This window comes from Mytilus californianus, unplaced genomic scaffold (genome assembly GCF_021869535.1).
Source record: "Mytilus californianus isolate M0D057914Y unplaced genomic scaffold, xbMytCali1.0.p SCAF_5, whole genome shotgun sequence".
NCBI classification, from domain to species: domain Eukaryota; kingdom Metazoa; phylum Mollusca; class Bivalvia; order Mytilida; family Mytilidae; genus Mytilus; species Mytilus californianus.
Genome location: NW_026262701.1, coordinates 103347791 through 103361697, shown reverse-complemented (window position 1 = coordinate 103361697; position 13907 = coordinate 103347791). Strand labels below are relative to the sequence as shown.

The following is a 13907-nucleotide window of genomic DNA, read 5'->3' as shown; positions in this document are numbered from 1 at the left end:
ACTTAATGAGTCTAATTAAAATCGTATGTAGTAGATGATGATGGCTGATTGTTTAACGTCCATTGGCAAACTAAATGTATATTCAGGACTATAACATGTGACAATATGATATGGATATGAACACTACTTTGTACTTGACCGGAACACTAAGCCGTATTTGTAACTGCTAATAGTGCACACGGTCATCCTACACTACATGGAAACATTATTCTGACTCCGGGCCATCCAGTCTTTGCTCCTAGACTATTGGGTTTGATCTGATATTAATTTGTTAACCAATACACATAAATGGTACGTGCTTAACGGAGAAGCAGCAAATGCTATTGTTCAAGTATCTGACTTGACCTGGCTGAGAAACAATCCACGACCTCTCCACGTTACCACGATTCCAACAAAGTGATCATTCGGTAGAGAAAGTAAGTGATTAAGAACAATAATAGTATTTAATTCAAATTAACTTTAAAATATCTGTAACAGTAAAATCCACAGAATGGATTGTTTCTCTTTATAAAGGAAACTAGTGTTGACTGAAGTATTAAACTTAAATCATCATGAGGTAAGGTATCTGTATATTTACAGGATTTTGTTAAAGGCACCCAATACGAATGCGGCTTGGTGTTTGAGGTGTATTGTCTTTATTCTTTACCAGATATGGACTTTTAATAAGATATTTTTCATGGCGGAATACTGAAATGTACTTCATCATATTTCATTTTAGACTAAGTTGAGGGGCTTGATGGGGGGGGGGGTCTCATCACGATTCACGAGTTAATTTTTTGTCAATCACGGATCACGAAAATATAAAAAAAAAATCTGTAGAAAAACGGATCACGATAGCGAAAATGCGCCGATCACGAAGAACGAAAATAACCCATCAGGCCCCTCTAAGTTGTAGTTTAAATTAATAGCCTATTTGAAGCCTTAGTTTTTCCTGTCAAAGATTCCTACAAATATATTGACGATACTTTGCGGTTATCTTCATCATTTGTATTGGTAATAATCAATTGTATGTTGCCAGGCATTGCATAATAATTTGCAGGAGGACTTCACAATTCAATGTAATAGGCAGTTGTGGTATTTTATACAAAAGATGTGTAGCAATTGACGATAGAAATCGAAGTCGACACCATAGGCTGTCTTGACCTTGCTGTAAGGAATGACATTTGAGTTCCCCACAGAAAACTTCTACATGTAGCTACATGTACCGACAAAACGATGTACAGCTATACAAACACTGTTACTTTGATATTCCAGTATTCGGTCTGTCTAAAATGCAACATTGCAAAAAGAGAAACCCTTTTTAGACCCGAAACATTTTTTTTTGTCTTTACCTACTGGTAAAAAAATATATTGCGATCGGCGAATATTTTGCAATATGTATCTTAGGAGTTTCAGTTGCGCGCGCAAGTACGACATTGCAATCTGAACATTGAATAATTTCATTTTTTAAAAAACGTTTAACAACCGTTGACAATTTTGCTGTCATGAGAAAAAAAGAATATACTGCGCTAGTTAGCATGCATCAAACAATGTTTCTGTAATCACTTAGTCTTTCCCAATAAGTTACACCGGATACATAGGTTTTATGTTTACGTGAAAATATTTATTTCTAGAAATGCATTATCGTAAGAATACCATGGCTATTCTATAGTACTGTTAAATTTACTTATTTTTAGCATAGCATTGTTAGTTTTAGATTATTTTTGTGCAGCATTAATTTGATATCAGCACGCCTAATTCTTAATTTTAATTTAGTTAATTGAATATTGATCAGCGAATACAATCATTTTAACAGCAATCTAGTCTAGCGGTTTTCATAGTTTCACTGGCTAGTTACAATAGCACTTTTATTGACGGGACGCTATATAGGTGCTTTTGATTTTCTAAAAATGCTTATAAAGTGTACACAGGAATTCATTTTGATTAAAAAGTAAACTTGAAAGAAACTTTTTCTCTCCGGGGGCAAAGGAAAAATGAAAAATCGTTCAGATGTTAGTGGCAGGTCACTGAACTAATTTTATTTGATTTATGTGATGCATGTAATGTTGTTAGGAAACATCTCGTTATCTCTACTACAGGAAAAGATCGACACGTAGTGCACAAGTTGAAATGGAAACAATTTCCGTTATTACACATTGAATATCAACAACTGTACAGTTTTGAAGCGTTTCTCATATAAAGATTTGTAATCCTACAATCATTTTAATTTATAAACCGGAAAGCACTTTGATTTAAATATTAAAATTAACTAAGTTCTGAAACGTTTCTAACATAGAGATTTGTAATCCTACAGTTATAGTAATTAATAAACCGGAATGAACTAAATATCAAAATTATCTTTTCTATATTGTCGATTTAACTGTCCTTTAACTTACTAGAAAATCTCTCACCTAAACATATAATATATATAATAATATATATTTGGTTACTGACAGTTCCTTCTTTACGATTCGTGACTCGAGAAACCAAAGTGAGAGAACAAATATTGTAAAAAAGTTCATAAAGAAATTGCAAAAAAGTGTACTATTATATGTGGCTTGAATTGTTGTGTATCCTTGATTGTATCAAATATACATTTAGTAACTGTCCGATTGTAACGAAAACGGCAGTTTAGATTTTGATAAATTTCAGATCAAAACGTTTTAGTGAAGTTATTATTAAAATTTGTTGCTTGTTTTAATGGGTGTAAATCAGAGGCAACAGTAAATTATGATGTTAAAATCTCTTAAATCAATTAAAAAGATAAAAATCAAGGTAAACAAATAAAAACTGGGGGGAATCGCATGAACTCCAAAAGAAGCATCTCCAGCTATGAACGCATTACCCGCCATGCTAATCCACAATCAGTAAAAATGTCATAACCAGCAAATTCAAATAATTTAGGGATGTCCTTAGGTCAGGGTTAGGAATGTTTGTCAGATGTTCGGACTCCTTGATTTTTTCATTGTTTTTTTTTTCCCCTATGACACAGGGTAAAATATTTTGCCCTATAACACCCATTTTTCTTTTCAAATAAGACTTCAATAGCTCATAAAAGGTCATTTACCAAAATTTAAGCAGTTTCTAGATTTCTTTTCTTTCTATTTGAGACCCAAATAATACCAATGCAAATATAAGGTAAAAGTCAGTGTCAGCCTTTTCCCGCCATTTTTATAAATTAAATATCCAAAAAAGAAGCTCCATAACCTATCAATATTTTTAGTTTATTTTGTTCTTTAACTAATGCTCTTCTGACTTATAATATCAATTTTAAGTTCTAGATTTTTATAATTTCACCTAAGTACATCCTTAACAGCATTGATCGTGTGTAAATTTTTTGTATCCAAAGTGTGCATACTAAAACGACACTCTATCAACGCTTTTACAACCCTATAATATTACAAAAAGAAGCATTTTATTAATATAACTACATAAAATATAAAAATAAGGAGATGTGGTAAGATTGCCAATGAGACAACTATCAAAAATGCACATTTTTATGCTATTACAATGAAATTAGGAGTTGAATCATACTTTTGGGTTTTTTTTTTCCTATGTATAGTTGCAACAATGTCATGGCACATGCATTCATAACTGTTGCATTTTATTGGGAAATAAGATATAAGTGTTGGAATGCTTCTCGATTGTTGACTATCAATCAAAATGACGGAATCTTATGAAATTAATGTAATGTAATCACCATTATTTAAAATACAAGACATTTCCTTTATATAAATGTTATCTGCAATTGTTGTTTACACTGAAAGCACCCAATTATTATCTATTATCATTACTCTCAACAAAAGAATTCTAAAAGTTCGCATGTTTATATTTTGAAACCACAGGTGCATTAAACATTCAAAGTGCTAACCAGAAATCTGACTGTTTTGTTTATGATAGACGATTGAGAGATGTTATCGATTATTTGAACTTTTACGATTCCAAGAAATATTTATGGATTTTTTATTTGTCAATTTTTAATAACCCAATCGTCCAGTCCAGTGGCAATTATTTCATGCATAATCAGGACGAGAAAAAAATAACAATTATTACAATAGGTAGGTTCTCCGAGGTACACCGACGGACGAAGAAGGGCGAAAAATTTGGACTGTCACTGGAAATGAAGCAATTATCTATTCTGGGTTACCATAGGGACTGCACGGAGATGAGAGATTCGGTGTTATGAACTTCCATATTTTTTTAGTAGCCTGAGTCATACAATGATTCAAAAAGTAACTATCGAGGTATTGTTACACATATTCCTCACTGTATGACTGTTAAAACATGATGTCTCGCTTATAAATATATTTAAACAGAAGTGTTATCGTTTATCAGCAAAAAGTTCAAATTTTGGCAATTAAACCAGAAAAAGACAAGATAATACAGCGATTCATATTTCCATACAAAAGCAGTGATATTTGCATCAATTTGATGACAGAAAAATAGACGCAATTAAGATTTCATTCCAAATCCATAACTACAAAACATCTACTGAAAGTGTTACTGCAACTGGACAATTTGAGATAATGACACTGTTTCTATTTTATCAAAACTAATTGCGTTTTTAGAACCAGAGCAAAGATAAAATATTTATTTATTACTTCTATGTAAATCAGATGTAATCGTCTCATATCTTCAGGGCAAATGCCCCTCAGATATGAGAAGCTTACATCTAATACATACGAACAAAACTTATTTTAGTACCGAAGCAAGTGTCACTCTCTACCTTCGGCAAGAAAAGGTGTGCTAATGATAAATAACGAATAACATATCAATGTTAGAGTATAAATTTAATCCCTTGGGAAAAACAATAAATTCGGATGTTTTTACACAAATTAACAGATTAGTAAACGATACATAAAAGTTATAACTTGTTTGTCATTAGTATATATTTTTGAGGAAACACTTTGATCTTGATGAATCTAGATGTGATAATGAAATGGCAATCAACTGTTTTATCTCATTTAGCAAGCAATATTCTATAAAATTTCTTAAAATTTTAACGAAAACAAAGTGAAAAATGATGTAAGCTTATCGATGGGGACCAATAAGGTCATGGTTTAATCCAAGATCTACACCAAGAACTTCAGGTACAGACAAATATATATCGTAGTATTGTTTGTCGAAGCAGTCAAAAGAGATAGGGCCAATTTTCCATATATATGTTCCTCTCACAGGGTAAAAATCAGAAGTTGTTAAACATACTGGAATTCGAACACTTATATCCTTCTTCAGTTTCAATAGCGATCAAAAAGGCAATTTTTTATCATATTTAGTCATTTATTAGTTAATAACATGTTCTGAAACCCGTCAAAAAAGCCTAAAGTACACATATGAATCTATGATACTGTGAATGTTAGTCAAGATTGAAGGACTTTTAGAAAACGGCCCAGTGTGAAATAAATTCATGGGAAATTGCTCCTACCTTTTTATTTCATGGGCCCCCTAGCAGTTGCATACATCAATAAACGTTTTTCTGGATTAAAAGTCCCCTTTATTCTAGCACAAACTGTGGGACCATACATGCTGATCAAAGAGTCGATTTATATCTTTTGTAACAATGTAACAAACTAGATGGTGGTGGTGGTATGCCGTAAATACTACACGGAAGTTCTTCAGAATGAAATTTTAAATTCTTCTTAATTCAAGTCCGTGCGCTCCACAGAGAGTCATATAGTAAACAATCATATCATAACCTCATCACAGCTTAAGGCCTCTTCTGAACATTTGGAAGTCCCTTCTGTGTATTGGTTACATAAACTACACAAAAAACCAGTAAAATATTGTTTCATCTCGGCTTCTAGTATGTGTTCTACAACTAATATTCCAGTGCTTTTAACTAGTTCTTTAACAACTACCAAAGAACTTATCATTAACTTTTGCAATAAAACATATGGAAATAGTGGCATTAACTACTTTTGGAGTGTAAAAAATTCTTTGGATGTTTCAGATAAATTACGTGCTTTTGTTGGTCCTTTTGATTCTGTTGACAATTTTGACTTTTCAACTCTTTACACTACACTTCCACACAATCGTATCAAACAAACGTTTTCCTATTTAATTAAATGGTCGTTTGCTAAATCTGATTGCAAAATAAAACATACTTGCTGCAACTCATTTAAAGCCTTTTTCTCATATGAGAAAGGTAAATATGCTTGATATACTTACATTAGGTGTGATGAGATGATTGAAGCTGTTAGTTTTCTCCTTGGTAACATTTACATGTATACCTTTCGGCAACAAAGTTTATCGACAGGTTGTAGGTATTCTTATGAGCACCAAAAAAAACTTACGACTAAGATTGATTGTAAGTATACTGAATTGTTTTTGATTTACGATCAATCTTAGTCATATGTGTTTTTGTGAAACCAACTCCAGGAGTCTGTAATTCAGTGGTTGTTGTTTGTTGCTGTATATCATTTGTTTTTTGTTTTTGGTCATCATTGATGTGAACATAAATCAGGCCGTTAGTTTTCCCTTTTGAATTGTTATACATTTTTCATTTCGGGGCCTTTTATAGCCGTACAGGCCATACGATGAACTATAGTAAACTTCTATACCATTTGGTCTCTGCATAGTGGAGAGTTGTCTCATTGGCAATCATACCACATCTTCTTATTTTTTTATATGTACATGTATATACATATAAATTATACGCACAACTAAAAATTGTTTATAAGATAAGTACCCTGGATGCAAGTAAGCTTAAACATAGTGTAGGTTGAGTTTGGAAACATTTTTTGTTAGCAACAATGGAACAAAACACTAATTGCTGAGCGTTGATGTACGTACACGATAGTTAAGACGAAGTTATAAACAAATTCATAAGGCGACACGTTAGAAAAATAAACTTTCTTCAGTATGATGAACAGCCCAGTCTATAGTAAATTAAGTGTCACATATACATCACAAAATAAGTCAAAAGTTCTCTATCTTCGGATGCATTAATACCAACCAGCATACAGATTCTATCCTTTGGTGACACGCATCACCCGAATCTAATTCTGGATCAGTCCTTAAACAAATTACATGTAAACAAAATTTCAATATTTGAAATAAACAAACAAACAATTAAAACAACACAAATCTAATATTCACCTTGTTGATTTGGTACATTTCTTGGTCTGTTCCTTTCCTGTCCTGTGTATACATACAGGCCATTATTTGAGGAACTGAAAATATAAAAATTGTAGATATGAATAAAAAACTTGTATTGAACCATATTGTCGACAAACATTTGTAATATTAGTTTAAGCTTAAAATAGGAATAGGCCATTTGATAACAAATCGTAACTTTCACAGATACACCACAAAATAGGTTTATTTTTTGTAAGTATCTTTTTTATGTCTTAGGTCTATATTTCCACCTTTTTACAAGGAAGCATGAAACAGACAGTACCATTAATAAAAAAATGTCAAGAAATTGTAGTTAAGTGTCTTGTTTCTGAACTGCAGACTCACAAACTGCAAGCAAAACACCCTTCAGCCCCATGAGCATGATTGCAAAGACGTGATGATCTGTGGTCTTTCAAGTTTAAAGGAGAGCCAGTGGTTCATTTTACAAAAAAAAAAACATCTTACGGCTAAACTTGATAGTGGTTATACTGAACATGACTTACGAGTATTTTTTCTAGTAAAGGATTTTGTGACATTGTTTGTTGGATCTGGCCCCTAAAATTGCAAGAATAGTCAAATTTCCCGATCTTTTCACAATTATTCAAATTTTAAACTATAAGGTAAATTAATAGGATGGTATGATTTAGACACTTTAATGCAGAAATCGCAGTTCCGATGTCACTATGATTTCATCCATGTTATAAGCATGTAAACATTTACATATTTGATAAAAAAATGTTATTTTAAAACCAAGTTTACAGAAATAGATTTGAGCCACAGCCGTATAACCTGAAAAAAATCTTGCACACATTAACATGTTTGCATTATAGTCATCGTGTAGAAAATGTCTTGTTAAGTAAGGTTGTGATTTATATCTTAATATTAATAAATACGAGACCTCAAAATGAGGATATTTTGGCAGTAATACAGAGTTTTTAATATCAAAAGCAAAAACATATTTTCCTTTACTTAAACAACGACCAACAGGTCTGGCATACGTGTGTTCAGAAACCAATACATACACTTTAATCCGATGATTTTATCCCAATTACTTCATGCATAGACGAAACAGTTTTCCCCAGAATAAAACAAATACGATATAATATGAAAATATCTATTCATAAATTTGGTGCATCCAAAGTGTTTTTTTTTAATTTATTAACGTTCATCTAGAACGCACAAACAAACGAACAAAAATAATAGCAAAAGAATATATGAATACTCGAAATCAAAAGAAGCTATTATCATGATTATATATAACCAAAACGGACCGAAAAAGAATATAGGGTCCTATAAGTTTTTCAACTTTACAAATTTACTAAGTAAATATAGAAAGGGAGTCAAATAGATAACACGTGAATGTCCCCTGCTCCAAAACAACCTAATCAACTGCTTCAAGATCTAACAACTTCTGGTTCTTATTTAATTTATATAATCAGGAATCCTTACAATGATAAGATACAAGCGTTTCCGCTTATAATGCTTTGATATTTTATTTTTCGGTAGAAGCTTTTTGTAATCATAGAATGGAATTGAATTTGACAAAAAGAATATTTTCAAATTAACCCTATATATGCGAATGGTTTTTTTTCTTTTATTTTAGATCATTGAAGAAATCACAAATCTCCGTTGCCAAGGAGAGTCAGCCGACCAAATAACGCATTTTTCGTATCACATATCCAAATCACTCTCCGTTCAGTGTGATAGGAGAAATATCTCTTCGTGTGGGAAATATATAAAAGGCCACAGCCATAAGATGAACAATATAATTTACTCACAAACATATGTTTAATACTATATTAATGCAAAGTAGTGTGTTTTTATTTCTCGTTAACATATCAATATTTGATACTGGTCGTTATGCAGAAATCAATCAATTATTTTGTGATATCATGATATTTAGGTTGAATTCTTAATTGCTTTGAAATTTTACACATGTCACGCCAAATAAAAGAACCAATCTGAATGAAATAGATATGAACAGATTTGATATGTCAAACCCTCGTAGTTTGGATCATCATGTTTACAAAGCATATACAAAATGAAACATTGCCTCTTTGACTAGCAACTTAATTTTTGTGTGAAGAATCGGAAAACAGTAGATTTGTTTTCCTTATTGGTTTATGGTAATGATTGAATATTCTGTAAAAGAAAAAGAGAAATACTTCAAAGCAGATTTGTTTGGAAAGGTTTTTTCGTAGTCAATTAGTCGTCGTTTGATTTATGATGTTTACCTTGCAAGTAAGCCTCAAAGAGAAACAAATATCATGCTGTAATATCTCTTTGATACAATCGTAAATTCATTTTTCACAAAGGTTTTAAGACGCATAATTAAGCTTGTTTTGATTACAGTCATTGCCCGTCATACTTCATTTTTTCTTTTATGTTTACGAGTTTTTGCATGTCATTTTGAAATATAAGTACATTTATTATTTCACAATTTTACAGTACAATATAAAAATAAGAATATGTGGTATGATGAATGTAAATGAGGAGGCCAAATGACGTAAGCAACTAACTATAGGTCAACGTAAGGCATTCAACAATGACCATAACCCGTACCTTATCTATTAAACCATAAAAGGCCACGTCAAGAGACAAATTGTAAAACAATTCTAACCAGAAAATAAACGGCCTCATTTATGCATAAAACAATAAACGAAAATAAATATGATAGTCAGCGATCACCGACCACCACGTAATTACAGGGTTTGACTTGGGACCGGCAAAAACTGAATGCCGTGGGGCTAATCATGTTTGTGAGCATTTAACCCTGCACTAACCTGGAACATTGGCGTAACAGTACAACATGAGAACAAACTGTTAAAATTATTTGAAAAAGGTTTGTACAAAACACAAAAAACAACTAACAAAAAAGACACAAATTTAATATTGATCTAAGAGTACTGACGGTCCTCATCGTTACTGAAAGCAAGTTAATAGATATAGGAAGATGTGGTATGAGTGCCAATGAGACAACTCTACATCCAAGTTACAATTTATAAAAGTAAACCATTATAGGTCAAGGTACGTCCTTCAACACAAGTTAAATCCATTTCAACTAATAAATAATCACGTTTTCCAGACTAAGATATCAATCAGTACACACCAATGGATTTAGTTTAAAGACGTTATTAATAATCCATATAAAACAAAAAACAAATAAAATAGAAAAATAGAAAAATAGAAAAATAGTAAATAGAAAATAACATAATCATAGCTGATGAAAACAAGAATATCATTTGATGTCACAAACGAAAAAAAATACATATAATACTGAATTCTGCGCACATAACGTGTTTGTGTTACATTCAAAATTGAAATTCAGCTTTGCCTGAGGGGGTTGCAAGCTTAATTTAATATCTATTCGAATAAATTATTATACTGGGAATTTACAAACATAATATTTCAGTCAGTATATTGTTTACAGTAAAAAGCAATAGAATATTTTAATTTGTGTTGAAAAAATATCGAGTTTTCTTGCGTGTATTAACAGTATGATATATATTTTTAGGAGTTTGTTACATTATTTTTATCATTTGTATATGAATATCATATGTAAGTCATTGATGAAATTCATATTAAAGGAACATCAATTAGACAATCTGGGTGTGGTTATAAGCATATAACAGGAATATATGATTCCTCTTTTTCATCTTAATTTGTTTGTCAATTTTTGACAATTATTTTCCGCACATTTGGGTAATAAGTGTACCACAGGTATGCTTTCTTCAATAATGGATACATATGCATGCGATTTACGTATAAAAGTTTAAGCTATGCAAAATGAAGACTTATACGAACAAGTCTGAAAACAAGTCCAATGATAATTAAGATAGAGCAAAACATTTATAAAAAGGCCACGACTGACCACCCGCCTTCGGACTTAATGGACACACCTTTAACTTTGTTCGTATAAAAGAACAAAAAATAAAGAATTTTACAGGAAGAAGCACGTAACGCTTAAACAACGGTATCAACATAGTATACCGTAATAAAGAATGCTCACAGTTACTGTATGGGAGTTCCTATAGCACCTAATCTACTGATATGAAATCATGCTGTCCTACACTAGTAATCATTAATTTACATCGAGATATTGATACTTAAGAAACATATTTGTTCATTTTCTTTTATAATAAATGTTAAAACATTAGTAATTATTTGGATTTATGCTTGTTATTATAAGGTACTAGTATGCTAGGGATTCAAAGGTACTTGATGTTCTGGTGCTTTATATGATGTGTTTGGCAAAGGTATGTCATTAATCCGACTTTGTAACAAGAATGTGTGTAGACAAAAAGTTTCATTAGAATATAACAGCATCTTGTTTTGATGATATGAAGTAAATAAAAGAATAAAGTATGTCGTTACATAAGACATTTTGTTTGATGTGATCAACCGGATCAAAAATATTATTACCTATAGAGAACTTATTAGTGTATAGTTCAATAGCAGTAGCTGATGCTGTTAATTATAAAATATGCATCATTTTTATCTTGTTACAAATGTATGTTTTGTGATGATAAAAACCTTTTACATGTCATAGTAATTTAGATTGCATCTCATGACCGCAATAAAACAGATTTTTTCCGTTTTGATTCCGATGTTTGTTTCAACTGTCAATTTTAGATATTTGAAGATCAGACTGTTTAGTTAATCAAGTATAATTTTCAGAATTCCAAGTCACTTCCCCTCTACTGTTAATGTTAGTTTGGTTAATTAGAATGGTAGTCATCAACACATCATTGGTATGTAGCATGTACGTAACAAGTATGTCTAAGGAAATACAATGTACTTATTCAACTGCATTAAATGAGCATTATTTACGATTGATTGATTGTTGGTTGCTTAACGTCCAGTGGCAAATATTTCATGCGTGTTTAGGACGACATTATCTACGAGATTGACAGTATAACTTTGAATGATTGCATTAAGTTTTATTTAATTGTTGCAAATGTTTACTAGAATGAAACATTGATTAACAATTCGCTTTCAGCAGTCAGTTTGGTTAAATTTTATTAAGATAAACTAACAAAATTCAGTGATACATTATTGACTTGCAAGACAACAATTTGAGCTTACTGTATCTGTATGCATGCGACCTATGCTTGACCTTAGATGGAGATTTGCTTGCACATGAGCTCAACATGTTTAGTCATTGAAAAGGATGTCAACTGATATTTTTTTTTTTATTAATGATATACTAGTCAACAAAAGTAACTATACACAAGTTTGAACTCCAATTTATCATAAAATATAATAAATAGGAAAATCTGTTAAAGTATCCAATGAAAAAAAAAACATTCATTTTCCATGCAAATACATACGATTAAAAGAATCTGACCAAATTGAAAAGTGAGAAAATACCGTGATTGAACACAGGGGTCAAATTTATTTTGCGGAAAATGGTAACAAAAGTCGGCACTTAATTTCGAAGATGAAATAACAAAAATTAAAAAAAAAAAAAAAATCGCGTATTTGCCTTAAATCACTGGTTTTGATAAGTAAATAACACTCTGTACCTACTACACCAATGTGGTAATTATTTACCTTGCATCAGTGTATCCAATTTCATTATTTATGGAAAATACATTGCCTTGTATCGTTTCTTTTGTTGACTAGTATATGTTATAATTGAAATATGAGAGTTTGAGTCAATTCGTTTGACATGTATTTTGGCAACTAATGTCCATTTAAGAAGGAAAATCAGAAATAGAATTGCAATGAGAAAAATGAAAAGGAACAAGACAAGATTAAGAACAAAAACATAAAACACGTTCACTTTACCGGTATATAGTATTTTCATGATTTATGTTCAGTTTTACGAGGTGCACTTACATAATTAACTATTTTACTAATTATAAACTTCTGTCAGCATTAAAGAGAAATATTTTTATGACAATCAACGACACGCATAACAACTGCTCAACACCTGACGTACCACACACAAAAATCTTATATCATATAATAATTGTTCTGATTTATGCATTATACCTGGTGTGCATCTTTAAGGAGAGTTTTTATGAATCTATGGACTTAATTAGAGTCGATACATAGTGAACTCGTTGAGTCATTTCTCATCCGTGACATTAGTCTTCTGTTTTCACCGTTGAAAAACACCTGGCCCAGTGGGTAGTCAACGGAACAGCACTCATACCAGATTTACATGATTCGATGGGCATTATTCATATGATTATCTGTTTGAGATGAATGTTTTCATATAAGTTTTGTAAATGTGAACAATTTGCCTATATGGGCTAAGATGTTCGTGTGCGTGATGACATTACTAACCCTTGTTGTTATGATATTGAATTAATGAACCTCGATTACAAACCCAGTATCGCATACACGTGAACCCCTAGCAATCTAATAGATTTCACTTATGTTTGTGAGTCTTCGAAGGTTTCTCTTTTTTTTTGAGTTAGAAAGTATATGTAAATAATTTTTTTTTGGGGGGGTGTTGCTTTTGTCTTTGGTTTTAAGATTGTGTCTCTATGTCGTGTGTTCATATTTCCGTCTAGTATATATACAATTTAATTTTTGATATCCCAACATTGAAGGAAGTCAGAAACAAAATATTTTTTTCCGTTTGAATATGCAGTGCAACACATGACTTAATTATTTACATTGATAGAAGATTCGGTTTTGGTTTGACATATTCTCTTTATTGGCTTTTTGATATTCAAAATTAGCAAACATCAATCATAATTTCATCTAAGAATTTTTAATTAAATCAAATATTCAGAAACCGTCAGAACTTTAAAGTACACACATCAAGCCTTTGGTTCTATTAATTTCAGCAAAGACCC

At 31.4% G+C, this 13907-nt stretch overlaps 1 protein-coding gene across 1 annotated transcript in view; it reads right to left on the bottom strand.

The window, feature by feature from the left end:
• The window catches only part of LOC127700407 (inositol 1,4,5-trisphosphate receptor type 2-like), a 162621-nt gene that overhangs the window by 70853 nt on the left and 77861 nt on the right, over positions 1-13907 (bottom strand). The window contains exon 3 of the mRNA XM_052203853.1: positions 7078-7151. Coding sequence (XP_052059813.1) covers positions 7078-7151 — 74 coding nt within the window. The remainder of the gene's footprint in view (positions 1-7077; positions 7152-13907) is intronic.